The sequence below is a fragment of the Apostichopus japonicus genome, chromosome 3, assembly GCF_037975245.1.
Source record: "Apostichopus japonicus isolate 1M-3 chromosome 3, ASM3797524v1, whole genome shotgun sequence".
Lineage (NCBI taxonomy): Eukaryota > Metazoa > Echinodermata > Holothuroidea > Aspidochirotida > Stichopodidae > Apostichopus > Apostichopus japonicus.
Window position 1 is genome coordinate 2,985,001 of NC_092563.1, and position 27,466 is coordinate 3,012,466.

General features: G+C 35.0%; 1 protein-coding gene across 1 annotated transcript in view; it reads left to right on the forward strand.

Annotated features, from left to right (window-relative positions):
• LOC139960101 (calbindin-32-like) overlaps positions 1 to 27,466 on the forward strand; it is a 65,462-nt gene that overhangs the window by 30,224 nt on the left and 7,772 nt on the right. Inside the window, exons 3-5 of the mRNA XM_071958199.1 lie at positions 16,795 to 16,884; positions 19,615 to 19,698; positions 20,654 to 20,710. Of these exons, the coding sequence (XP_071814300.1) occupies positions 16,795 to 16,884; positions 19,615 to 19,698; positions 20,654 to 20,710 (231 nt within the window). The remainder of the gene's footprint in view (positions 1 to 16,794; positions 16,885 to 19,614; positions 19,699 to 20,653; positions 20,711 to 27,466) is intronic.

Here is a 27,466-nt window from a genome sequence, read left to right on the forward strand (position 1 = left end):
GTGTGCGTGTTGATCGGATATTCCTATACCAGAGTTTAGTAAGCCCTTGATAGTAACGTTACACCGATACCGTGATGAGCCACTCACTTACTTAAGTCTCTTGAGATTTATTATTGAAAGGTAACACCCTAACCACTTCAGACGGTAGAGACACTGGAAATCTGAAGTAGCCGTATTACCCAACTATGTAGGCGCGTAAACAACCTAGATACAGTTCAAATACATGGTGACCGGAAAATATATCCTTACATCGTGATTCGCTTTGTATTACATCATGCACAGTCCTCCAAATAATGGTTTATAGCAAGCTACATTCGTTCATTATTCATTTTATTATAGATTTATTTATTATTTTTCATTTTTTCGATGATCCAATATATTATTCGACAATTCAGTCGAATTCAGTTAACCATTAGTTTGGCTTTGTAGTCACCGTTCATTTCGTGAAAGCAAATTGAATTTTTGTTCCATGATATATTTATTTATCCATTTATTAATTTTTCAGTTTTTCGATGAGTCAATATATTATTCAACAATTCAGTCGAATTCAGTCAATCTTTAGTTTGTAATTGTACACACCTTTCATTTCGTGGAAGAAAATTAAATTATTGTTCCATGATCTATTTATTTATTCATTATTTATTTTTCAGTTTTTCGATGAGTCAATATATTATTCGACAATTCAGTCGAATTCAGTTAATCATTATTTTGAATTTGTAGAAAACTGAAGTTTTGTCGTTTTGGTTTTTTGCTTGAAAAGTATCGCTTGGTTTCTTTGTTGTAGCTTTTGGCATCTTGAATAAATTTCTCCATATAATTAACCATTATAAAGTAAGTACTAACTTGGTTAAGTTAACCAAATAATAGGATGGCTTTAGCTTAAAAGTTATGTGTATGTTAGTCAAATAATGGTCACCATGCATGCTTCAACTTCGATAAGCTTTTCATTGCTATAACACTGGGGAAGTATTTCTTCTCACTGTTAGCATTGATTTCTAATTTAACTCTCCTCAATGACCTCCTCAATTTGAAGATGCAGAACCATTAGGAAAGTAGACCTATATTTGAAAACCTCCATGGGCGTCAGCAGGTTTCAGAAAGTGGGGGGGGGGGGGGACACTATACTATCTAAGCGGAGCGCCACCATTGGTTGGCGCGTAGCGTAGCAGAAAATTTTGGGTACATAAGACCCCCTAGATCGCAGGAGACGGCCTTCCTGAGTCGTTTTTAGTTACATCAGAACCAGATCTGTGAGGAGAAATTTTGTCTCACAAAACTAAATTCCGACAGAAAGTACTGGTAGAAAGATGCCGTTCTGACACCAAGGGAAACGAATTACACAGCGTCCATCTCAAACGAAATATTTTCGGTAGTTTGGTATCATATAATACCCTGCATACAGGCAGAATACTGTCTGTAGGGCCTAAACTATATGATATTACCTTCCTGGTGGGGTCTTCGACTTGTTTTCAAGTTGAAATGCGTCGTTTTCTCTGATTCACAGTGTAGGGCAAGGGGAATTCCATTTCTGGCGAGAAGGGGTGCTTCCACAAAACACTCTAAAACATCGTTCAAACATCGCACAAACTTTTATCAGAGGTCTCGGACGAAGCGGGGAGGGTGAAGATCGGAGGAAGGGGGATAAAGGGCCAAGCACTGTTCTAATTTCCAGTGCAATTTATTGCTAATGATTCTTAAGTTAGATTCTACTTGAATCAGCTCAGCAATTGTGATAGAAAATCGCGCATATGCATGTGATTTTTTTAATAACTGCTCTGAAAAGTGGGGGGGGGGGACAAATGATATGATATCCCCTCCACTTTTGAAAGTGGGGGGACATGTCCCCCCCCCCCGTCCCCCACCTGTTGACGCCCATGAAAACCTCTAGCAACCTTTGGGTTTGCGTTCAGTACTGATGACCTTTGATAAATGCGATCTTATTTTGCGTCATAATCTCTCTAGGTTTGGTAAAAGACACACCGGTGTGTAACGAACGATGCAGTTCCGTATACGTCTACCGATATATATACCGTATGCAATGCAAACATAAGATAGCTGTGACTCTTTTCCCGGTTAATTGGATAAATTGATGGTTTTAGATGTAGCGGGATCGTGCATGCTCAATTAATATAACTCATGTTTTAACTTCTGTATTTGTTTTTAAATAAAGAACATTTTCTTCCCTTTCTTTGTGAACAACGTAAGTAAAAGGAGCTTCTCCGTCCTTCCAAATCAGTCAAGCAAACATCTCTTCCATTTGGTTATGTCAATATGTTCAGAACAAATTGAATGAATATATACGTGAAAGCTTCAAAATTAGCCTTGTAAATTCAGCCGTTTGGCTTACCTCATGCAAGTTCAAAGTGTCTAGATACTGCAACGTTGTATATCGGTAGGCCTATAGGATGGGAAGAAGATTAACAAAACTTAGTATTCTTATAAGCCTATTCTTATAGCCTTGGAAATTCAGCCGTTTGGTTTACCGAATACAAATTAAAAGTGTGAAGATACTGCAACGTTGTATATCAGTAGGCCTATAGGATGGGAATAAGATTCACAAACCTTAATATTCTTATAAGCCTATTCTTATAGCCTTGGAAATTCATCCGTGTGGCTTACAAAATACAAGTTAAAAGTGTCAAGATTCTGCGATGCTGCATATCAGTAGGTCTATATACGGTGTAAATAAGATTAACAAAACTTAGTATTCTTATAAGCCTATATCGTAAAGCAAAAGTAACGAAGATTTTTTGGAGGACATCATAATGGTATTTTTTTACCAAATGAATTATAAATGAAGGACAAACATGTATAGGATATGTAATGTTGGAGTATAAAATTGATTTCACACTACAGATCTCGAGCCGGGGGATTTGATCCGGATCTGATCATCCGCTCGAGTTCAGTTCTCTAGTGCGAGAGCTTTCGCACTCATGTAGGATCTGATCCCGAGATCTTTAATCATATGTTTTCGAAGAAGCTCAGATCCGCAGCTTATTATAAAATAACAAACGTTTTGTATTTTTGTGTATGATAATCGACTCATGTGACCCACAAAACTATGAATACAATTTTGATATTATTCTTGCAGTTGCGATTTGTTCACTTAAAATTCTGTTGCAAGTGAGATATGCTGTCATGCACGTGCTTCTGCAGTACTATTCATTAATTACATGGCACGCTATAACGCAGATAAAATTGAAACCTGAGTGCACATAATATTGTCCTTCGAGGCGTTCAATGTAATATGATGCTCACAGCAAGTCACAAGCAATCAACAAATTACCGATATACGTCTATTGTTACCTTCATTCAGTCTATAGTCGAGATAATTATAACCATTAAGAAAACGACGCCATCGAAATATTGAGAAGTTAAATAGTCACGAAAACAGATATCCTCTCGATTGTTCAGATTCTTGTATTTATGAGAGTAACGTTCAAAAGATACGGTCTACTGCAATTTTTTTTTGTTCGGTACTATTGAGGCTATATACTTTTCGTGGATGAATGACTATCGTTATAAGAAATGCAGTGACAGACGATTATTTCCTTCGAATGGATGAAGTCAAATGATGTAAAACACAAGAGTAAACATATACAGAAAGTACACAATTTGAGAGATACGATGCCTTTGATACCTTTGGTACAATTCTCATGGGCTATATCATTGGATGTTCAAGCATATACTATTCATGTGCCGTTTGATTCATCTTGGTAAGATGAACTAACACTATACTGTTACCATTGCTGTCACTGATACAGATCTTGGTGCTGTTTTCTGATACAGTTTTCAACCAATGAAACAGTTTGAAGAGATAATAGGAAGACATGTTTGCATACAAGCATAAGCATATATCACAAATGGGTTATTCAATGTCTTTGAGACTTTTAGTACTGTACTCGGTACATCTATTTGCGGTGCAATATAGTCACATATATAACCTTACGGTCTGATTAATTTTGTTAAGATGGAATATGACTGTAACGTCACTACTACTGCTAATTGATACCTTTGTACGATTCCTATAGACATGCTTACTATTGTGTGGGTTGATTCATCTTGTTAAGATAAACACAATCTGTACCGTTACTACTCATACTGTTGGTACTGATGCTGGTTCTGTTTCTGATACAGTTTTCAATCAAATATTCAGTTTCAAGATATTACTGAGAGAATCGCTGACACAATTTCAAGGTGGGTTTTCTTTCCGTTGCTATGGTAAAATCATGAAATTTCCAACAGTACGGTACATCATAACTGGTACAACTTTATAATAGGTATCTAGACTATACATTAAATATCTCTTTAAACTCTCTCTTTTTTTGTAAATACAGAGATCGACAGCCTTTTTCGCTCTGTGTATATATGTAATAGCGAGACATTCAGAACGTCACTCAGTTGAATGTCTTCTTATGAATATGCATAAAGCATAAACACACGGATTTAATAAATACTTCACTAGTCGAAGCTTACCAGGCTTAAGTAGCCCGCTATATACATGAAAAGAAACTGAAAACTGTTCAATTAATCTTTCATTCACCGTGCCCTGTGTAGTCTTTAATTAAAATACGTTCTTTCATTTTGTGTTTGGTAATATAAAAGGCGTTCATACGTCCGCTTGAGGCAGCATTGATTTCGAATCACGAAATTTGTTTTCGAGCAATCGCAAGTAAACAAACCAAAACCAAAAACCTCAAACATACTAATAAGCAATATCAATTTCACATTAACCTGCTAATGAATGAAGGCTACATCCAATAACGTCTAATGGGTTTCATGACTTTTTACAACTGAAGACTTTGGAAATGTAACCTTAGACAATGGGATTTCATGCGTTGCGCATTACAAATGTTGTGCATCTAATATGCACAAACCTTTAAAATTAGATACAGAATTGTATAGAGATAGTGTTACTAGATGCTTCTTTGTCAACCACCGCTGATATTCCTATACCCCATAAACCTATAAAGACTGTATGCATGCAGTCGGCGAATTGCTGTGCAGTTTATTTTCAAAATGCGACAAAAGCTGTTGAAGATTGTCGGAATAGCATTTCTGTGGCAGGAAAGAGAGGAAATATTAATGAAAAATTTATATTCTATTTTCTATTCTCCCTCACGTCCTAGGCAATTTACTTCACACTCGAAAAGGTTATTCGTTTATGAACTACGGTAGAGTTTAAATTCCATTCATATCCTCAACGTATATATGCCAAGCGATAAAATACAATCAGGACTAACTTTGAAAGATACCTGTGGTTCATCGAAGCCTCTGTAAATCCCCTAGAGGAATAGGTCGAAGCCTTTTTTTTTTTTTTTTTTTTTTTGCTTTTTCTGAATTTGCATATTTTCCCAGAGGTGTCAACCCTCTACACAGGAAGACAAAAATGGAGGGCCTAATGATATGCATCCATGCATTTAGGGAGTCCTTGACAGGTTTTCTCAGCTTCTTCATGTTGGATTGATGGGACTGCTGTGAAACTTTAGGGTAGAATATACAATTTGTAAGCTGACATTTTTAAAGGCAATATCTTAGTTGACACAGTGTTAAGGTTAGAAGCCGTGGGGCCTACATGAAACAACAAATGCGAGGAGACTAACATGTTATTGGGGATGTAAAACTTCCTGTCTTTTATGATTACATATATATATATATAGATATGCTATGTGTTTGTTGTTAGAATCCAATTTCGCGCTTTCTTGAACCATATACTAAATACTACCGTGGGCATATTGGATTTTGTTGATATATACCCCGTAGGCAAAGCTGCGAAAACTGCATGTATATATATATATATATATATATATATATATATATATATATATATATATATATATATATATATATATATATATATATATATGTGTGTGTGTGTGTGTGTGTGTATATATATACATGACAAATAATACATAACCTATGAAAACCTAATCCAATTAGCCTATATTTCCATATAGATAAAATAATAACTTTTATGTCGTTTCCATTCTTATCTACACTACGTCTTAAGTATGCAGTCGAAGCAACACGATGTGTACAATAGTTGAAAAGGATTCAACAATGTGAAATTAATTTTTTTTTCATTGAAAAAAATCAGTTTGCTCTTAAAATATGCAGATATTCCAAATTCAAGACACAAGTTATACTGCTTTATAAAGAAGACAATCTTGGATATGCACCGCAATCATTCTATATAGTGAATTGCATACCCTGACGAATAATTCTCTGAATACGCTTTGACATTCTTATAACCAGCAAATCTTCTAAAACATTTGATATTATTGTAACCTTTACCTTCATTTGTAAATGAAAATAGATCTGCAACGTCCAAAATAACCTTCACGGTTTAATGGTTTTATTTGTTGGAGAGAGTTTAATTGCATTTTGCCTGGACATATAAAAATAAACTATTCCTTTATATATATATATATATATATATATATATATATATATATATATATATATATATTTATATATATATAGAGAGAGCAAGGTACATTCAAGGTCAAATGATTTTTTCTTCTCGATAAACCGAAAATTGATAATCTACAGATGTGTATATATAACAGATAGAAAGCCATAGAACAGTCAAAGTCCCATAAGCTTTCATTGCCATTATTATTTTGGACGGTTGGGCCGGAACGCGATAATATGAAAATACAAAACAGCCATTTTGTGGGCGAGAACTACAAAGGGCACAAACTTAGGCTCAGCCCAGAGGAAAACAAGCATTTACTCATAATAAATTTCGCCTATCTCCTTAGCAACGTATACCCTCGACTGGCTTCCTCAAAGACAAACAGTCACTTAATTTGAATTTAAAGGTAAACAATATTCTTTCAAAATTTTGCAGAAGACAAAATGGAAAAGAGGACGAAATATCAAACAAACAGCAGAACAATGTAAGGATAAATAGAAGTAAATAAAAAAAATCGAACAAACAAAACAAATTTCTTAATTTTCTTTACTCTGTACACGTTTTTTTAACTATTTTATTGAGCGTTATTAATGTATTTATGACTTCTTAAATTTTCATACATTTTATATTATTTTATGTCTTATTAGAGGGCCTCGTGGAAGATTAGCTATTGCTGAACGAGCTACCCTCTTAAAATAAAGTTGAAATAAAATAAATAAAATAGCACCTAATAATTTGTGACTTAATTTGTCGGAACAAAAATGTCACGAACGAAAATATGATTGCAATCGTCATATGTAACTTATGATGTCAAGGGACGCGAGAGTTGTCTCAATATATGCCCCTTTTAAACATTCACTATTCGGGATAATTGCTGCTTGCGTGATAAGGGTGTTTTATATTACGAGCCGTTATCAAATACTTTCGTGTTCAAACTTTTATGATCTGACCTCGACATTGGCTGAGAGAGAAACATATGAAAGATAAAACAAAAGTCATTCGAAGTGTTGAGATGTTAATAAAAAGGGCTAAATTCAATCATCACGTACTGAGAGATGTGAGGTGCAAACTTGCTGAACCTCGCCATATTTATATGTATATAGATCATATTTATTAAACCGTAAATACCTGTCGCGGAATGAAACCTTCCGGGGTTTTTTCGCAATCATATGTAATTGAGTTTTGTTGTCTTTGAATGAAAGTGAAAGAAATAAGATATAGTCGTTAAGAGTTTCAGTAGGGGCGAGCAATCTGACAGTGTCAGAAACCTCGAGTAATAACAGAGAGAGGGAGGGGTGGGGGGGGGAGCTCTAGCCTCCTAATCAAATCCAATATTTAGTAAGCATGCCCATTATGTTCATATTGCAAGCCTTAGCCATGCAATATTGTATTCAACAGTGGGTTTTGGACTTACAAGGCAGGGGGGGGTGAGTTCGAGGACCCCTAGCTTTGTTATTACTATACTATACTATACTTACTATACTATACTATACTATACTATACTATACTATACTATACTATACTATACTGTACTATACTATACTGTACTATACTGTACTATAATATACTATACTAAACTATACTATACTATAGTATACAATACTAAGCTATACTATACAATACTAACTATATGATACTATACTATACTGTACTACATTATACAATACTATATGATACTATACTATACTGTACTATAGGCTACTATACTATACTATGCTATACTATACTATACTATACTATACTATACTATACTATACTAACTATATGATACTCTACTATACTGTACTACACTATACAATACTAAATTATACTATACGATAATATACTATACTTTACTGTACTATAATTTACTATACTATGCCAATTGAAGCTACATAATTTGTCTGATGTAGCCTAGTCTGTAATATTCACAATGATGTGTGTTCAATAGCTATACCGAGTGCCTCGTTAAGCTTTATCTACCCCTCCCTTTCCCCATCTTTAAATGTTAATTCGATATTCCTTGTCAATCGGTTCCTCCATCTGTTAGTGATTAGCATACATTTATAAAAGCTGGTTTTAAATTTTTTCCCCACACACTTGAAAAATATCTTTACCGAACCGTGTATAGTGGATGCAAATTTGTTATCGACTAAATCGCCGTATCTTCGATTTGGGTCTTTCCTCTCTCTATCTTAGAAAAGTATTCCTTGAGGACTAAATGATGTAATGTTAAAAAAAACCCAAATCGGTCGCCATGCAAATTCAGGAAAGATCTTATACGTTCACCGAGACCTGGTTAAGACTCGCCGCCATGAATCTTGTTATGCTTACATTCGGTTTGTTATATACCTGATTACAGGCCTATGTAGTTATAGCTGCCCTGGGGATTGTCCAGGGCAAGTTATTCTGCGGGGTTTATTCTTTCTTTCTTGTCGTTCTGTCTTCTTCTTTTCCTCACTATATTCCTATTTCTTCTTGGATTCTCTCTGTGAGCACTTGTTTTCATTTTCACATGGAATTAAGGATGCGTTAAAAATATGTTAGCCCGATAGAAAAGGAAAAATCTATATATGAATTCATGTAAGTCTTCTTGAGTTACATTTTATGCAACAAATATAACAAAAAATGAGAACATAACAAAAATGAGTGCGTTTATCAAGGTGATATTATATTTAAAACTTGGAAATGTACAAAATTATGACAAGCCACCGACCAACCCTCTTTCAAGAGTGTTCTAGTGTACTAGATTAATACACTTTGGAGTGTCCCATTTAAAACACACATCGTCAAATCGATTTGGAAATTTTAAGGAGAGGGTATGCATTTTGTATAGGAGGTAAGGCTGAGGGGGATGTAGAGAGAGAGAGGAAGGGGGGGGGGGGTCAGTTATATAGGCATGACTATTTTCCTGGGCAAAAATGTGTACAGTGCATATGGTTCGTTTAAGAAAATTTATTCTGTAAATGTTAACGTTGTATTTCAACAGCTGATAAAGATGAGATATGGACAATGGATTGAATTTAAAGGATGATTGTATTAAACAAGACAAGTTTGAGATTTATATTGTATATAGACGACTACAAACCATTGGTGGTTGTCCTATAGTTGAAGGGTTGCACTTCTATTCCACTTTACGAGTAATACTCATTTATGAGAAATAATTATTTAAACATCGTGTGCTTATCGGTGAAATTGGCTGGACTACTTAGTCTAACTTATTCTAGCGCATAGACTCCATTTCATCGACTCCTCTGCAGGAAGCTACACAAAACTCGTTACAGAAACATGTAAGACTTTTCTGGCTGTTAATAACATGTTTACAAAGCAAAAAGAATTTATGAAGGACAAATAGTGGTTATATCCATTGATGTTATGTTGTTTATATGAAATTTAACCTAGTAGGTAAAAACAACACAAAATTACACCATGTCCGAGTAATTTACTTTATCATTTGTTTAACATTAAAGGGGTGTTCCAGACATTTCAGATATATAGCATATATATTTAGCATAAAAAATATCGAATAAAATTTTTTTTCTAACACTTATATTTGTTCATTTTGGTAGGACTATGATATCTAATTAAACACCCACATTCTTCATGGCGTAATCTTGAAACGCGCCCTCCTCTGCCAAACAGGCTATATACTTTAATTGAATATGTATATCTGTACTTAGACGCTATGATCTGTTGTAAAGTCAAAGACCTTTACATGCAAAACAAAAAAGCAATATAATCTTAGTTATAAGAGAGATACCATATAACATCAAATAAAAATACAGTTGCGAGTTTATCTGGCAATTTCAGGATTTGTGGATAAGACGATGTTTTTCAATCAAATTACCGTAATATACATAAAGATCCACACGTTCACTCACACATCAGACGCCTTCAGGAGACAGGTAATTACAAACTGATACAGGGTCTTTAATATACGAAATGATACGCGACAAGCGACATTAGGGTAAAACGTTTTAGAAAGAATCTTACCCATTAACTCAATTACTATGCATTATGTATGTAGTTCGACCGTGCAAAACATAAAATCTCAAATCTCGGGGATACGTGTGTTTGTGATCTTTCAGATTTCACTAAGAGGAAACAAATCCACTGCAATTATGCACAAAACACCTTACCAATCCTCAAGGATAAGGGTCGAGCACTTTCAATTTCTTAACAGAAATGAGAGTTTCTTATGTTTTGTGATTTCGAATTAGTTACGGTAGCTTTTGCCCTCCCCCCCCCCTCCCTCCCTCCCATTTAAACTAGGACCTTATAACATTGAAATGTCACTGCTTAATACAGAAGAAGCTCCCTCGTCAAGGTGACGGCATGTGATGGGGTGAGGTTTAATAATGGCTCTTAAGTCTTAATGCAGTCGCTAAATTGATGGAAATACATGAAGGGCATACTCACTCAATTACCGTCTTCCTTTTCTTGAGATAACATGGCGACAGGTGAAACTTTATATTTATTTTTATTTTTTCACCATACTGCCTCTATAGCTGAAATTAACCGGAGGCGATACGGCGTGTCGGAACATAAAATGTAATCTCTTTTTATCCTCGACAGTATATACGTGCGAATGAGGAGAAAAGGGTTTGTTGTGTGAGCTTTGCTGACGGCTGCCTTCAAGGCATGGTGCTGTATATACCGAATCGTCAAAAGAGAGAGAGACTGAATTTATTATTATTTTCCTCCTCCTCCTCCTCCTCCTCCTCCTCCTCCTCCTCCTCCTCCTCCTCCTCCTCCTCCTCCTCCTCCACTTCCTCCTCCTCCTCCTCCTCTCTCTCTCTTTGGTGAGGAGGGGGATGGTAGGGGGATAGTGTTGGAGATAATTCTCGGTGATTCTGAATTTACAAGACCAACGTGTATTCATAGGTGAATTTGTTAGCAAAGAAACTCTCTTTAAATTTTAGATGCCATGCAGTTATGCGTGGGTGCCGTTGGAATTTTCCGAACTCATTTTCATTATTGATATATTGCTAATTGCAAACAACGTAGATTTATTTGTATCGTAAAATATGCAAACGTTATGTACAATAAACGTGACGGTATCATGTCTTAGCTATCATAAACTATATACACGTTGCGAATCATCCATGCAGTGCGTTTATGTCATGTACGGAGAGTCATACGTTCCATAAATATCGAACATAAAAAAAAAACATGAAATGCCAAGTGTTTCATGAGAATATTGATGTGTATATTTCAGCATATGATAGTCTGGTATATTATATAACTTTGGCGAATTGCATTAAGAGTTTAGTCATTACTTTGTTAGCCGAAGACCCGAAGACGGATAAAAGTTTAAGAGTTAAAAAATCCACTGTTTTGAGGTAAAAACGAGTAAAGACTATATTCTATGATAAAATAAGAGATTGAGTACGGAATCGCTTCAAGTCTGGCTAAGACTTTCTAGAATATTCAATCAAAAAATTGTCAAATGCGGTAAATATCAGTCAAAGAGCATAATCCCTTTATCTGGTTTCCTTGCTATATATCTAGTGTGACATTCCTACACAGGGAAACTTGTGAAGTTACCTTCCCAATGGTGTTGGAAAAAATGTCATAATTGTGAAAGAAAGGGTAATTCGGTTTTTGGCTTTGTAAAGGTTATTGCCTCAGTATTCGGTAAATTGTATGAAACAATCTCATTATCAGGTGTCGGACAAAATCCATAGATACTTGAAATAAAAAAAAAAAAAGGACCTCGGTTGTAGAGCTGTAAAAATCGGTAATACGTTATTATCGCTCCCCCTGAATCGAACATAAATGGAGCTATATATATAGTTTCGAATGCCTGGTAAATGAAAACAAAATGAGTTTTGGCGATGTCCTTCAATGTTTGCCTGACGAATTATAAAAGGAAACTTACGTAAGAAATACGTACTTTAATCATCTAAAATATTTGGTAAAATGCCCAAAAGGTTAATTTATAAATGAGCGCAATATGTGTACAATCAGTCTTGGTCAAATTGTTTCTGATATATATATATATATATATATATATATGTTGATACTAGTTGAGACTAGTGGAACACTAGTAGTTGTAACTCGGAGTTTCACGCGTTTTAGCGATCATCAGACAACTCCGCTCTGTCCACTGGACATAGAGCACTCTGCGCCAACATAGACGCCAACCAACCAACTCTATATATATATATATATTTATATCATCCGCCTTCCCCATTCCCCTTCTGCAGCAGTACCCGTTTCTATTAGCCACCCCCCCCCCTCCATGAGCCCACCCTTCCCCTCCTACTCATCCTCCTCCTCTTGCAATCCTACTCTGTAGACCTACATTTTAGAAAACCGTCAAGATGTTTACATCGTCAGTATATCAGTCAATCAGAGATATTGGTATCTTCAAAAAGATGGGTTGATTAAAGGTGTGTCTATACTTGACATAGAAACACGCAGTGCAGCCGAGTACTCAAGTGGGCCGGGGTGATAGAGCACCATTGAAGACAATCATAGAAAAATATGATTGACTTAGGCCTTATAAGCAATACCATAGTACCTGTAACAAGCTGAGAACACACTTAAGATATAGATATAGGCTATTGTAACTTTCTATATTATACATCAATAGACTCAATATATATAGGTATAACATGCTGCTTTCAGTAAGTGAAACAAACTGAAGTAGTTTGATTGATAAATTTCAATATATGTATATATATATATATATATATATATATATATATATATATATATATATATATATACATATATATATTTATATATATATATATATATATATATATAAATATATATATATATATATGTGTGTGTGTGTATACATATATTGAAATTTGTTGAAATCTGTTATTCCTCACGGGTGTATATAGTACACACAGCAGAGTGAGGTAAAACAAAAAGCTAGGAAAAACACATTTCCATATCTCCGAACCGTCAAGTTCTTTTATCCATTTTATTTCATATTTTTCTTCAAATATCAGCCCGCAATAGTTCCCTTAATGGAGAAAGAGTTAACGTGGTGTATGCGGAAAGATCAAATTAACGCGACCGTACACACGTTTGATTGGTTCTGTAATACTGTTGTAACGTTAGCTCACTTCTCATTGTATATGACTGTATGCATGCTTATAATCCACTATACATAATATATGAATACGTTACGCTGTCCGAAACGGTTGAATGGTTTATCAACAGCTTGGAAGGAAAGCCAGGCGAAAAATATGGATCTAAAAGTTTCCTTCATATACATCTGAATTTTTGATCAATTGCATCGCTCCGGGAAGTACTTTATACGGGATAAATTAAGGAAAAGATAATGAACTGTGATAAGAAGCAGTGACATAACTCATGTTTTTTTATATCTCTGTTTGAGATAAAGCAGTTTCTTAAAGTATCCTTGAAGTGGCTATCGGTAAAGATGAACGTGTATATTTTATGAGATCAAAGTACAAAATGTACAGCACACATGATTAAGCTATTTATATATTTATGAATTTATTAGGTTTTGAAGTATTCGAAGCATTTTTGAAGCATCCGTGACTATATGTATATATATATATATATATATATGTATATATATATGTGTATATATATACATCTATATATATATATATATGAATATATATATATGAATATTTATATATATATATGTGTATATATATATATGTATATATATACGTATGTATATACATATATATATATAGGCCTATATATATATATATATATATGTATATATATACGTATGTATATATATATACATATATATATAGGCCTATATATATATATATATATATATATATATATATATATATATATATATATATATATATATATATGTAGATATAGGCCTATATTTTTTATACCGAATATACTTATATATATATATATATATATATATATACCGAACTTAATATTACTGACTTTAGACCGCATGGAATTGTTTTTTTTTTTAATTGAAATCAAATATTAACCTCCTCTGTATTAATATTTAGATGAAATCTTAACTTGGGCCATAACCGTTATTATTGACTCTCTTTAGCTCCAGTAGTTACGCCAGTCTTACCATTTTTTGCAGGCAAGGCTCTTAATAAAATAAAAGCACTCACACACTACAGGTTGTTTGACAGCTACATGTTGTTTAATCACCCACTGCTAATAACAAATAAACAAACCATTAAGAAAACCAAAGATATTAACTTCCATTTACAAGCTCATCAAGTGACTCTTTTGTTTTTGTACATATTCCTCCTTTATTTCTGGGCATGCATACCCCTTTCCGGGTATACTCTCTAATAATCTAGAAGTTTAATCATTTGAAGTGGTTTACAAGGAAATTATATTATTAATCACGCACCAAGTTTAGGACCTATAGTTTGTAGCTTGCAAGTACACAGCAAAGTCCATCACATTTTAATAGAACCATCAATCATGGGGAAAAGTGCTATGACATTTCCTTTACTATAGTTTTTGTCTAAGTCCTTTGATTTTTTGCGATTATTGTGTTTTATTAGATTTCTCCTTTCGTCGAAAATGCACTCTACACACACACACACGCACGCACACACTCACCGAGAGATGTGTCGTGCAAATTATTTTAATAAAAGAAAGTGTCTGACTAAATTGTTTCTATCAAGTCTAGAAATTGGTAGCGGAAACGTTCTTTATACCTTCGCTTTTCACTCTGACACGAATGAAACAGGCAGCAGCAGGCAAATGCAATTTCGAATTTGGTATCTTTTTATTTATATTCGTAATTTTTTTCCCCCTTTTTCCTTTCTTGAGATGAGAAATGGCTTTCCGTCGTCTTCGAAGTAAAATTAATTTAGGGAATGGTATAGTGCCACGGGAAGAATAAAACAAGATATGAGAGCTTGCTTTAAGTTTTGCGGAAGAAGAAAGATTTACTTGACCTGAAAAAAAAAAAATAATGAGATAGTCATCACTTTAAATTTTCTAGACCGACAAAAAGATTTTATTTTATGAAAGAGCCAACTTGTCTTTCTGACAAAAGAATTTCAAATTATAAACTTGGTTGATCGGAACGAATTTGTAGATTTTGTGTTTTGTGCATTAGGCCTACGTTATATGACGATGTCAATATTACTGTGAGATATATATTTTTTATGTATGTATGTTGATCGAGCCAAGGAAGTGTGAAGACTACATTACATGAAGAGGTTTCTTTTTACGTCGGTTATATATAGACGTAAGGTATCCTGCGAGGAGGCGAAAGCTTATAAAACGTTATACGCATTTGCATGTTTCAGCTATATGCGACCTAATTGGAGTTTGGTCAGCTGAGGAAAGGGGCACTAAAATCAGAACGGGAAATTAATCTTCAATGAAACCTCGATTATCCGAATACGTTGCGACCAAAGTTTATAGGCTATCCGGATAGGAATAAAATCCCGATTATCCTATTATAATTTATTCTGTTTAGTGAGTATACATAGATAGATAATCTACAGTGAAGGTTTTACCTAAACTATTTTGGAGTCTTTATGCACACGCGCACACAAATATATATATATATATATATATATATATATATATATATATATATATATATATATAATATATATATATATATATATATATATATAATATATATATATATATATATATATATACATATACATATACATATACATATTTATTTGTCTGTGCGACATATGTTTTGTTAATTTAATAACCGGCATCGGAGTATATTTAAGATTGCAATATTCTACTTGGACTTTCTCGTGGAATTCTTTGTCTGTAAACTAACAATGTGATGAAATGTTGTCCTCCGGGTGCTTCATATTCCTATATATTTCAGACTACACAGAAGTCGATATTTTGTGTCAGCAGTAATTGAATAGAATTCTGTGAAGGTCACGACAGCGATACATTCGTTACCTACAGCATTAATATATCAACTCAATCATATAGTTTGTATATGCATGCGGAAAAGCGTTCAAATATAAAGATGTTACGTACGCATCATCTTGCAAATTATAATTTGACAACAAAAATAAACTTCGAGGTTTATCTGAGGAAGGGTCGAGCTTACTAATATAGCAAAACCCAGAATTCGGCATGAAACCTTCGTCTGTCACCACCAAACTATCAACACGACCCCTTCCTGAAAAGGAATTCCCATGCACCAGTATACTTTCTTGGACGGACTATGATATTCTGGGTGTGGTGTTCTTTTTTTCAGGTGAAGCAATTGCATGCACATAACCTTAGCACCGATCACTTAACTATACATCGAATCCGATTTTATTAAATGCACATCTGCCATAGGTAACTCCATAAGAAATTCCGAAATGTGGTACCATTATGCCATTTGTCCCCACCCCACCCCCTCCCCCTCCTCTGTGTTGTGTAACTTCACAATGTTGTTGTTTTTTATTTTAACTATGCAGGAAGTGAATCCAGAGGTGCTGGATGAAGCCCGGTCATACTACATGGGACTACTGGACGAAAATGGTGACGGAAAGTTGGACGTGAACGAGGTAAGCGTTCCACACAAAAACACACACGCACACATAGGCACTCATTCACACACAACTAAAGTACCTTACTACAACTATGATGTATGTAAATACTTAGGCTCAATGCGATATCAAATTGCAATTGATCAATAAGTTACCAATATTTTCAAAATGTGGTGTAAATTAGCTGATGGATCATCTTTCCAATTGTTCTTAGTAATCATGCTATAATATTCTGTAACACTGTTTTAGTTACCTTATTGCAACTTTGCGTTCTAATAGTTAATAACATCCATTCCTATCTCATACTATGTGATTCCTAACACAGTTTTCTGCGAGCCTACACTTAACGGCAATAGTTTGACCAAAGTTTCGTTTCAACTCTGAAAGAAAACTTACTTTTGCCCCAATTGAATTTCAAAATTGTTTGACAGAGCCGTTGAAAAGTGTTAACAGAGCGAAATGCAGGCGTTGACAGAAGGGGACCAACACAACTATGCAAATTTATAACTGCAGCGCGTGTGTGGAGATTATATAGCAGAGCAAAATGCTCACAAAACTCTGCGCAAAGGTGTTAATGCGTGACGCACCATCTGTCAATCTATGACAGAACGGTAGCCAAACACACTCCGTTTGCTATCTTGACCTTTAAAGCAACTGTGAACTGGGCCAAGATGTGAGAATTTGAAGTCACTAAACTATGAATAAATAATTATGTATTTATTAATCCTGCATGTAGGTTATTGTTATCTTCTGTAGAGAACTTCCATATCCAATGAGCAAAAACCATCCTAACCACCATTTCTGCCACATGCTAACACACGTTAGGCTATATACAACTAAGATGTGTAACAGTTATACATGTGTAAACTGTATACGAGTAGACATGCCTATGTAGTTGGGCGATTTAAAAGCTGCAGACGATATTGTCCACCAATGAGGATTATGCCCGGGAAATTGTGAATCGTAATAGTTAAACATATCGTTTTTTGGGGGCTTTAGTTTAAATCTGTCAAACTTGTCTTCTTTTACAATTGATCCTTTGTTCTTCCTTTTCTCGTCTTAATTGTTTTTCATGTGTTTTTTTTTTTATTTTCCGTATATCTAATGACATTCGGACAAGACTATCTCCTCTCTATATTAGTCGAGTTGTATTCTGTATTCAGTCACCTTCATTTTAAGTTCGAGCTAAGGCATTACAGGCAGTGGCGTGAGATGTCCCCTCCCCTGGCCCCTTCCCCGCCAACTATCATCGTCAGTCTCAGTCGGGGATAACGTTCTGTGGGGGATTCATTTTTCTTCATAATTCAAAAGTATTTATTAGCGCATTCTCCTCCAGACAAAACTAACTTGACAAAAATCAAATTGGAACAAATTCCACTTTTGAAAGTTATAGACGCAAGTCAAGACCGCCGATATAACACTTTTTTTTTATAAAGATTTTTGAAATTCATATTTAGACATGGATTTGAAATTTCGTTCGGAATTTGTAAAATCTCGTTTCACTGCAACCTTTGACGTCAGTTCTTTTGGCTAATCTAAAGTAAAAAGATAAGAAAAATAAGATCTTATCTAACGTACATGCTCTGTCACAGCGTGAGTTACAAACATTTATGTAAAAAATACGACGATTGCAGTATATCATTTATTTCTTCAAAATATTCATAAATGAAATATTTATGACGTATATGAGGAGTTTAACAGGTCTACGTCCTCTGCTGACATCAAATTAATTTAGTCATCAAATATGAATTAATTCTATAAGACTAACATCGTTGAATAAATTAAAACTACTGCTGACGAGAGACCGTGACAAATTTTCCCCATTTGAACTTTTAAGACTCATTTCCTTTTTTCTTTAAGATAATTGTGGACGAGAGTTTAGTTTCCTCGTAACTTTCGGTAAAATTATTTAAATTTTAACCTTTTTATTTACTCTATTTTTTTTTGCTATATCAACAATCATATTGAGTTAATCGAATTCCTCTCTTAACGTGTTATTGACACTAGGCAGAACTTGCCAGCTCTTGGGAGCAATGTCTCCTATCTATGTCCCCCCCCTTTTTCCAGCCTCGTCCTTCCTCCCATTATTCCCCGCCCCTCCCCTCCCTCGTCCTCTTTACTCCTCCTCCTGCTCCTCCTCCTATCTTTCTGTTTCCCTGTACCTGTTTCACTTTTGCTCCGCTACTCCTCAAAGATTCGTCCAAAACTCCTCCCTGCCCACATTCTCTCTTCCTCTACCTCTATTCGCTTTTCACCATGTTCTATTCCATTGCTATGACTAGTCCCCTACTGCTAACTCTTAACATGCTTACCTCTATCTATACTCCTCATCGTCTTCCCAGTCCATTCTCCTCTCTACCTTCTCTCCTCTCCTCTCGTCTTGCTCCTCGTCTACCTATACTCTTATTAACCTTCCCCTCACCTCCTGCTCCCATAATGCCCTCTCATTTTACCTACTTACCCCCCGCCCCTCAACTACCCCTCTTTCTTACCTCCCTCCTCGACTTACCCTCCCTCATCGACATCCTTTTATTGATGACGTGTACGACTGACCTATCTAGTTTGGACTCAGTGTTATCTATCTTATGTCCAAATTACGAGTAAAGTCATAACGAAGGAACGATATAAGCTTATCTTACAAGAAGGGCGTAATATGTAAGTTATCGAAGTAAGTGTTATAGTTTAGTATGTTTTGGTACGTGTACGTCTGAGCAGAAATTAATCAGTTTTATCCTCATTTTTGAACAGCTCGCAAAGCTCCTCGTTCCCGAAGAAAATTTCCTACTGAAGTTTCGAGTAAACGAGAAATTATCCAGTGTTGACTTTATGCACGTGAGTATAGCCTATAAATTTATGTTAATATTCACATTGATCTTTTTTAATATTACGTAAATGAATGTCTTATGATTATTCATGAGTTGTGTAGCAATTGTTTATTAAGGCAACCTAAATCCAAATGACACAATAGCCAAACTATTTTTAACCAAATTTACTCGTTAATTAATGGAGAGATAACCATTCATACGCTGAACAAAAAAAAATAAAGTCTTTTAGTTTGATTAATTGTATACCTTAATTTGAATAATGCTCGGGACATTTTGTAAAATGGTCGACCGACTGCAGGGTATAAACTAATACTGTTTTACGTGTTGTTGCTTCGAGTAGAAGAGAAACCCCTTTTCTGGCAAGTGCGTAGGCCGGAAATTGAACCACGTTCTATTGCTTGGAAGGCTACAATACTAACCATTGCACGACCGACGCTTTCATGGTTATTCCAGTTCTTTATTGTGTTATGTCACTTTGGTTGCCCCCAACAACACAAATAAAAACATTTTCCAAGAACATGAAAGATAGACGTTAAGCAGTAAGTGTGTCGTCCGGGAATTGCACACGGACCGATTACTTGAGTGGCTTCCTTTTTTTTTCTGCCTTTAGCATATCTTGACCTATTTAGATTACTTCAAAGGTCCTTATTATTAAATATATATTTTTAATATACAAAGCCGCAACATGGATCAATCAGCAGTTGATTTGATTAAATTAATATATTGTATCTTTATACGTCTTTAAATTGTTTCTAATGTATGTTTAAATGGTTCTGCCAGCTATATATTGATAATTAGTTTCAAATATTCCTATACCACTTTTGAAAACTTAAGGTGGTAAATCCCCAACCGAAGTGTGTATCATTTTTACATACCACTCAATAACTCATCGTTGCATTTCAAAGTTAATCAATAGATGTCATTTTTGCCTTTATTTTGTTATTTCGTTTTTGTCGAACTAGATTTGGCGTAAATATGACTCTGATAAGAACGGTTACATCGACAAAGGAGAGCTTACGGTAATTATTGATTGAGTATTCTGAACTCTATCTATACGCCATCATTCTTCACCCATGCCCCGTCCCTCTCCCCCGACCCCTTCCCTCTCCCCAGCCCCCTCCCCGACCCCAAGATCAATTGTAATGTGGTTCTCCTGCCTCTATATGAGGTTTGTTATTTACCTCAATAACAAGTGAGTGTTTTCTCTACATGCTTTCTTTAATGTGTGTGTTGTCTGTTTTATTGTGTGTTGTTTTTGTTATTTTTAGATGTATTCAATATTCACTTTCGCACAACTGGGACATAACCCATTTAACTAAGGGTATCACACAAATAAACAATTCCATACTATATAAAACGTTCTAATGGCATGCTGGGAAAAAGGGACTTGAATAACGAAAGCATTTGAATTACCGACTGTAGGACAAAGGATGAATGCAGAATTTAAAATTATATACAAGAAAGGTAGGACATTAGGTTAATTAGTTATATCCTTTGTTCAATTTCCACCAAATAAAAATGAAGAAAAATCTTCCATTTCGTCAGCTGATCTCAACGAAGAGAGAGTCCTTGCTATATAGATTTAGTTCTTTATACTCCTTAAGTTCTTTAATTGGCACTTCTCAATGCCATTGCACCTAATAGATCACGTTTATATAACATAATAAGACTCATTAAAGTTCAAGTTGATGTCGCCAGAGGCGAGACAGGAAGTATCTTATTTTGATACTCCCTTCATCTAAGGCTTTTCAAGTAAACATGAGAACCAGTTACACGACACCGCAGTTTGTTGTTTAGGTGAAACGTATCGACCTTTTTACAAAGTATATATATAGAAAGAAAGAAAGAAATCTGTAGTCTGCACAAATCCGCGGACTGTCGTTCTGTCGTGTGTAGATCCGCTTCAATCAGTCCAGGCATTTCAAGTGTCAAACAGGGCGATCACGGACTGCTGTTGTTTGAACTCAAACGCGCATGTCCCGAATGACTTGACCGTACAGCAAAGTGAGCAGAAACTGAACTATTCCTCATGACGTTTGACATACTAGTTTGACAAATATCTCAATGTTAAAAGAGTATAAATCTTCCAAAAATGACTTCAAAAATGACAAACACATTCATAAACTATAGACCGGCTAAATTGACTCTCTGTGGTACAAGGAAACAAATAATGCCCAAATATAATGTTGGATGGCCCTTCTGTATGAAACGGCCTATATTCATAAAGTTGAAGGTGTCATTTTAAACATAAATTTAATATTAGACGTCATCGAGTTCAAAATGGTGTCTCATTTTGCTAAAGTACCCTAATTATAAAGAAGGTTGGGTCAGGCTGGCAGGTATATGTTGTACATATAGGCTACCATGTAATGATAGGCCTATATGTGATAGGTCTATTCAATTGTAAATCTTCTCTTAAAAATAGCTCGGGTAGAGTTCCATATTTTATTCTTTTTATCTTTTGCGATTAGCCTTTCAGCGAGTATCATTTTACACAACCATCGTCACATATCACACAAATTCTCATATGATATGGCAGTGGTTAAGAGATATGTAGGTTACTCGTAAACTGTTTCCCCCGATCAAAGGCCTCCTTGTCCTGCTAAGAAACGTGACAAAAACCAAACCATTACAAATTAATCTTGATTTAAGTATCCAATATGTAATTTATCAAAATGAGAGCTCCTATTTATATCAAATTCAAAATCTATAGGGCATGTCACTGTTTCAAACGCGAGTTTTACCAATATGTCGAGAGACAAATAAGAATAAGAAAATCAAAACAGGCATGTAAGATTCCTACAATACACAAGAAACGACTTAATTTGGGTATATATTATCGATTAGATGAATAGGTATGGTGTAATTCATACCCTTTTTTTTTGTTTCCACAAACAGCCGAGGGGCCAGTGTAGTCCCAAAAAGTTATTTTCATTTGGGAGATACAGACCTGAAGAGTAAAGGTACTTAAATATTCCATCCATAAAGTTAGACATGGCTATCATAACAAGTGTTATTGGCTAACATTTTATTTTCACAACCAAAAAGGCCCCAAGCTTTTAACAAATACCCCCCCCCCCCAAAAAAAAAAGAGAAAAAATTCTTACAACCCCCAAGACGTGCCTCGGCTTCCACTAACACTCAAATTGCTTTCCCTTTGATGGTGATGTGACATATTCTATAGCTCAAAACCGTAGGCGATATGTTGAGGTTTTATTTTTTTTCCTTTCTTTTTTGGGACATGGTTGTTTTTTCCTCTGCTAAATCTTTACATTACGGGTAAAGAAAGTGACGAAAATGATCGTAGAAGGGAATCCTTCTCTACCTCGTTTATAGAATTTAAACCGTCAACACGAATTCTCCATCTGGTAAGATCATCCAATTTCAAATATCACCGATTCATTAAAGAATCTGAGTCGGAGAGGCCCCTGCTTTCTACTCGTGACAAAACTAAATCTCCTCCTTATACACGTTGTATGTATATGTCTGTCCGTCTGCTGGTGTACATGTAAGAACACGTTCGGCTATAGGTACACTGTGCGTATAACCCATAAAAATTGGCAATTTAATTTATGGTTAAACCGTTATAGGTAAGTTTTAGTTCAGTATTTACCAAGAGTTAGGAAGCTAACAGAAGCGAATTTGCAATCCTGTTTTGTGTGATGATCGTGGATGAACACCGGCTCATATATCAACTCTCTTTCCGATGAGTCGGGTCAGAGAGTTACGAGCGGAGGCGTGTGTTATTGGCGCACCAATCCTTCAGCTCACGGGGCCTTCAGTTAACGTCCCAATCCTCAAATGCAGGGGGTGAAGGCATATCGTTCATCGTCACTGTAGTGCAGCTGTATATGGTGAACGAATGTCTTCCGAAACGACCCCTCCCCCAACACCCCCCCCCAAAAAAAAGACCCCAGTTTCCGATTCGCATTGCAAACCAGAAATCCAAATCCAAAAATAATGCACAAGAACGCTTTATATCAATTTTGTCCAATATACACTTAAATTTCGTTATGCGTTTTTGTGGGCATGCCGTGCAAAATGAGTTGCAAATGACATCAATATAAGTATGACTTCATAAAATTTGATAACACGAAAATGGATGACCATAGAAGAGAAGAACAAGAAATTACATGCACCCTGCAAGTGTACACTGCATGTGTACCGGAGTATCAGGAAAGGATGGAAAAGATTATGCAACATTTACACTCCACTTTAGGCTACACTATAAATTTGAAGAATGTTGGGAAAGAAAAGAGAGAAAAAACCTTGAATAATCTGCTGGTGATTTTCCACAGATGGCCTCTAATGACGTCACTCTCTCAAAATGTCAATGGATTGGCTAAAATATTTCTCTTCGGTTAGGGATTAAGGCCAGATCATAGTCGAAAGCCTGCGACGAACATAACATTCTCTGGAGAGTGACGAGGACTGTTCTAGCAATAATTATACAACTCAAGTGAAGCATGAATGTATGATGAAAGAAATTCTCTTCATTCTCAGCAAAAACTCAGCAAACTAGTTAGATCAGCATGGATGAGCTTATTGGTTATTGTAGCGTTAAAGTATACCGGTACATGAACAGAAGCTATTACATATTAAATAAAAAACCTATATATATATATATATATATATATATATATATATATATATATATATATATATATATATATATATATATATATATATATATATATATGCATATATATATATATACATATATATATATATATATATATATATATATATACATATATGTATATATATTCATATACACACACACGCAATGAAATCCATCCGACAACTATACTGTTTTAGGTGGAAGTCTAGTTTAGATGGAAGTAACTTTTTGAGATAGAAAGTATCTGTCCCTCACCCCCCCCCCACCGCCTCCCCTTTCCCGCCCTCCAAACGTTTACCGACCTCACACCACACCTCATGTTATTGAAGCATACAAACTCTCTGTCTATATACGTGCCCTTTTCTGTCTGTCAACAAACTGTCTATATATGTCATTTTCATTCTGTATTTCAGGTGCAATAAATTGTTTCCAAAGGGACGGAAGATAAAACACCAAATTACCTTTTCCTGCTTTGGCATATGTTTGTTTTATGTCTGTATACTATACGATATCATAAAAGTGTCCTCTGTGTTATATAGCCCGTTAATGGCTTCCACTGACTAATGCCATTCTCCTCTGGGAAGAGAGGTTGCATGTAAATAATTTTGCACCTCATTGCAGCCTGGCTTTCATTTTCCAAAAGCAAACATGTAGAAAACGAATCCATTGGGGAAAAAACGGCCAGTCGTAGACTTTTGATGAATGAGCAAAGCAAATTCTGTGTTGATTAAAAGTCCCAGTCAACCAAAGTATATTTTATTTCATAATTGCATAAAATTTACATTTCGTTTTTGTGCTCTCTTCGTATATTGCAACTTGAATTCATTCCCATGGCAACGCATAAAATATATTATCATGTTTCGCCCACAGCATAGGATTCATATCATATGGGTGTGCTTGGATTTACAGAAAACACATATTTTGTAATAAAATTGTTTACAGCTCTGTATAGCGTTTACACGCTATTGTAGCTGTATATACATGGGTGATGTTTCGCCGCAAACTGTCAAAGCCATATACATTCATGTGTAACAGAATGACATTATTGGTAAATCACACGTTATATCGCGTAGATATAGGCATATGTCGATACAGATCCCCACTATATAGCTCCCGTAATGTGGAATGCTAAAACTGCAACAAGACCAAAACAAATCAAAAATAACAAAACACATAAAACATAAGATATAGCAACGGCAGGTTTATATCGTCTTGGAACTCGAGGCCGCTCTGACCCTACCGTAAACTCCTAATTAATGAGCTTGTCTTAATGATATATAATTAAATGTGACTGCTATAGAAAGATGTTCGGACGGTGGCGGTAATAAAACAAAAGTCCGATGTTGATGTTTTAATATGAGTGACCATTAATTGAGTTTCTAGCATATTTCGGGTCTATATTGATGATCGTTATTACTAAGTGACCAATCCGCGATCTATATTGATGACCGTTATTACTTGGTGACCAATCAGCGGTCTATATTGATGATCGTTATTACTTGGTGACCAATCAGCGATCTATATTGATGATCGTTATAGCTTGGTGACCAATCAGCGGTCTATATTGATGATCGTTATTACTTGGTGACCAATCAACCGTAGGTGTGATTTTCACTTCTTGCTTTGGTATACATATGCATTAATAACAAAACTTTAAACAATATTTAATATCCTTTCAAAAAAAATACGCTAAAATATAAAATATTTAAAAAATATATTAAAAAAATACTGCTTTTAGACGGACACTTCTCGGCAAATATAAATGAATGAAACATACTTTCATGTAAAGTTTAGTTATCACAATGTGCCCCACCAAAGCATGCATGAGAATTGTCACCTCCCTAGATTTGAATGTAATGCCTCAAGTCTCTTTCATATATGAAATCACTGGTTCAATATTTCTGTTTAGTTTAAGTTAAGTAACCGACAACAACAAAAAGCAGAATAGAAAGATGGATCCGTTTTTCAAGTACGAAATGAGAAATGCCTTAGGTTTTACATCACCTCTCCCGGACGTGCTTTTGCAAGTCAGTATAACTATAAGTGAGCTCGTATGCATAAGTTGGGGCTGAAAGAGTTTCTCTGTTCTTACTTCAACTCAATATAAAGAGATGATATGTATATATAACATATTCTAACATTACCATGCCGCTGGTTATATTTTACCCAAGATTGTTCAATAACATCGCCTTAAAGAAATATACATGGTCAAGAAACAAACTAAGATTAAAGCTGACTATATTAACTATACTACAGGTATACTTTAAACAGAAGTATATTAGAAACATAGACAAAATTGGTCCAATAATATTCAGAACATTAATTGGACTGCTGACAAATTTACAGCGAAACTTCCTCGCCGCCTCACATATCTTTAAATTGTTTGTATCAGGGGGTGGGGTGGGGAGGATGGGAGGGAGTGGCGAGAGGTGAGGGTTGGGCGTGGGAGGGCGAGGGGTGGGGGAGGTCACTTAAGTTTCGATCTCATACAACCACATTGTTTGTAATATGTCCTTATAACCCTGCCTCAAAATGAGACTTGAAAAAAGAGGAAAGAATCTTGAAAAAGATGGATAACCTTGAAAGATAGGAAAACTTAAGATGGGCAAACTCATGTCTTAGACGACAATGGCAAGAGGAAGTATACGCCTGGAGTGTTAATTTAATTAATAAAATATCTGAGGGAAATTTGGGTCATTAAACCTCACTTTCTGGGTAAAATTTAACTTGGAAAGTTTTCATTATAAGTTGCAGGGTTTTGTTTCTAATTGGTATATATGGTACCTTTTTTATCTCTTCCCACCCCCCACCCCTCCCACTCCTCTTCTATACTGTTGCAACACTAATATATATATATATATATATATATATATATATATATATATATAAATGTATATATATATATATAAATATATATATATACACACATTTATATGTATATACATTTATTTATATATACATTTATATATATACATTTATATATGATAAATAAATAAATATATTTGTTTATATATATATATCTTTATATATATATATATATATATATATATATATATATATATATATATAAATGAAAATCGTAATGAGTTGGAAAATCAAGAATAGTAAAAAACTTTCAGCCTCCACCGGGATTCGAACCACGGGCCTCCCGCTC